The sequence below is a fragment of the Physella acuta genome, unplaced genomic scaffold (assembly GCF_028476545.2).
Source record: "Physella acuta isolate Inbredline_101_S28 unplaced genomic scaffold, ASM2847654v3 ptg000970l, whole genome shotgun sequence".
In the NCBI taxonomy this organism is placed as follows: domain Eukaryota; kingdom Metazoa; phylum Mollusca; class Gastropoda; family Physidae; genus Physella; species Physella acuta.
In genome coordinates, this window is record NW_026732487.1 from 1,069 (window position 1) to 4,042 (window position 2,974).

General features: G+C 45.1%; 1 protein-coding gene across 1 annotated transcript; it reads right to left on the reverse strand.

Annotated features, from left to right (window-relative positions):
• Positions 1 to 792: 792 nt before the first annotated feature.
• LOC131954048 (D-amino-acid oxidase) lies at positions 793 to 2,624 on the reverse strand. The gene is made up of 5 exons (XM_059317532.1): positions 2,539 to 2,624; positions 2,164 to 2,216; positions 1,890 to 2,065; positions 1,195 to 1,303; positions 793 to 891 (listed from the first exon to the last, which is right to left on the reverse strand). The coding sequence occupies exons 2-5, from the start codon at positions 2,176 to 2,178 to the stop codon at positions 793 to 795; spliced, it is 399 nt and encodes a 132-aa protein (XP_059173515.1). The 5' UTR covers positions 2,179 to 2,216; positions 2,539 to 2,624.
• Positions 2,625 to 2,974: the final 350 nt, after the last annotated feature.

The following is a 2,974-nucleotide window of genomic DNA, read 5'->3' on the forward strand; positions in this document are numbered from 1 at the left end:
ACATTTAGCATAGAGTTGAAAATAATCTCACAGTAATATAATGACGTCATTGATTCTGGCGTAAACATTGAATAAAGAGGAAATGTTGTCTAATCTAAGTGGTTTGCGTGAAGAGTTTCTTGCATACAATTCTTCGGGTAGGGGCGAAGCCCCACCCCCCCGCGTAAGAACGTCTGAGCCCCTCCCCCTCCCCAACTCAAAAGAAATTTCTTCATCGATACTCTATAATAAAATTACCGCCTAATTAATGTGTCTAATCTAAAAAGTGGTTTTCTCGCAATTTCTTTAATGCAATTCTTCGCGTAGTGGCTAAGCGCGACACCAGTGTTTCTTTCAGACTTTTTCCTCCCCGGAGAGGAGTGGGGTACTTGAAATTTTCGGGGGCGGGGGTAGAATTTTCGGGGAGGGGGCGGACACTGGAAAAAGTATATAATTATATTTCGCTGAATGGGACGGTAGACATGTTTTTTTTTGGGGGGGTGGGGGGGTGGGGGTGGGGGTGGTGTGTGTGTGTGTGGGGGGGGTGGGTTGGTTTTAGTTTAGAGAAAAGAGACAGCACTATCAACCTAGCGCCCGGTGTATCCTTCCTCAACGGGCCATTTTTCTCGTTTAATAATGTTGATGCAAAATTATATTTTTAGGGAGTGGGAAGTTGGAAAAGGCGGAATTTCGGCATTTATGCAAGACGTTTTTTAACTGAATCTTTCTAAACTGGAACTCACATTTCCAAAAATTTTAATTGTAGGCCCTATCCCTATGATGTAAAACCGCAACGTGTGAAAATTTTGGAAATTAAAAAAAAAAACTTAACTGGAATTTTGGGAACCGCGCCAATTCGGTGGGCGTCAACTTCCGGTAGCCATCTACAATATGTCTGTAGCTTGGTTCACTCTGTGGACAATCAACATTGTTTTGGTGTTGTCAGCTGTTAGGGTTACAGGACAATCAACATTGTGGTGTTGTCAGCTGTTAGGGTTACACTGGTCCAGGAAGACACCCATCTGTCTACAGCTTTTGTCTCGCCTACCGAACACATGGTCAGTTCCCACTGTGGTCAAACGTACCACCGCCTGGGTCAGCCAGTCTTACCCACTGTGGTCAGACATGTACCCCCCCCCCCCCCCCCCGCTTTGGTCAGCCTACCTTACCTCACCATGGTAAGACATGTACCCCACCCTGGTCTGCAAGCCTTACCTCACCGTGGTCAAGCGTATACCCAGAAATGAGCTGCACTCCGATTTCTCCAGCCAGCGGCGAGTTGGCCAACCCCATGAGATAGTTGAAGGTCACCTCCCCCATTCGCCTGCAACACAAACCAGAGTCCTTGGTCAAACTAGATTTTTGGGTGCAGTCAACCATACCAGACTAGAAGTCATGAGTGCAGTCAGCCATACTAGACTAGAAGTCATGGGTGCAGTCAGCCATACTAGACTAGAAGTCATGGGTGCAGTCAGCCATACTAGACTAGAAGTCATGGGTGCAGTCAGCCATACTAGACTAGAAGTCCTGTGTGCAGTCAACCATACCAGACTAGAAGTCATGGATGAAGTCAACCATACTACGCCAGTAGCGTAGGTATACGAGTGTGTGGTGGTGGTGGTGGTGTGTGTGTATGTATGGGGGGGTGGGGGGGGTGACGGTAAATTTACGACAAACGGCCGACGTCCGAGCCAATGGCGTAGGTATGTGTGTGTGTGTGGAGTGTGTGTGGGGGTAGTGTGTGTGTGGGGGGGGGGGGTAACAAATAGAAACCTCACAAGAAATGGTTGACGTCCGAGCCAGTGGCGTAGGTATGTGTGTGGTGGTGGTGTGTGTGTGTGTGGAGTGTGTGTATGTGTGTGGGGGTAGTGTGTGTGTGTGTGTGTGGGGGGGGGGGGGTAACAACTCACAAGAAACGGTCGACGTCCGAACCAGTGGCGTAGGGCTCCCAGAATCCACCCGAGCCGTCTGACGTAGTGTGGGGAGAGAAGTGCTCGGCCACGATCTCCAGCTCCAGGTGAGGGCAACAGCTCTGGATACAGACAGCCGTGGACAGACCGGCTACTCCGGCTCCGAGGATAATGACCTACACGGTGTGGGAGGCGGAGAAATTATGTTACAGGATAAGTTTGATTTAATTAACTAAAGCAACTAGAATTTTAATTAGCGACTCATTCGTCTCACCTTTTTCCGTGACATTTTTATGGTGACGTTAATCTATTGATGTAAGTTGCTACCTAAGTAACAAAAAAGTTTGCCGTTATTAAAAAATAAACATATTGAATAGTACCACTATCGCTGGAGTTTAAAGCTACATTTTCAAAATCGCGTTCACTTGTTTTTCAAAATGTTTTAAATACTTTTTTTTTCATTTGACCCAAATATGCAGATGTTGGCCTATATTTATAATTTGAGGATGCATACCTGAAATATATCTCTAGTTTTTTTTTTTTTTTTTTAATGTTGAATATTTAAACAGAACCTTGATCTAGAATTTAATTACACTTTAACTTTATAGATACCGATATTATCATAGAAGCACATCACATTAATGCATACCTCAGTTAACTCCGGTTTAGAGATGGATGGAAGTGATAGTAGATTCTACAGCGAGACAATAGCACATTGTTATAGTATAGACTGTGGTTTACCAACGTAAGCTTTAAATAATCGTTTAGCCTACTTGACAGCCACTGGTTCTAAAATTAATGCTCTCCTGCCCCTCCATGCATAATGATGTATAGTGAATCCAGCTGTGAGCTCTCTTTCAAGCCACAGTAACAAAAGGAGTTCTAGAATCTATAGGCTAAGGGGTCATCCATAAATGACGTCACGCTTTTTTGGACGATTTTTACCTCCCCCCCCCCTCCCCTCCGTCGTCACAAAAAGCCAGACCCCCCTAAAATGACGTCACACCTCAACCTACAACCCCCCCCTGAAAATTGCAGTTGAATTTTTTTTAAACATCGATATTTTTCCAAAATCTTACTAAACT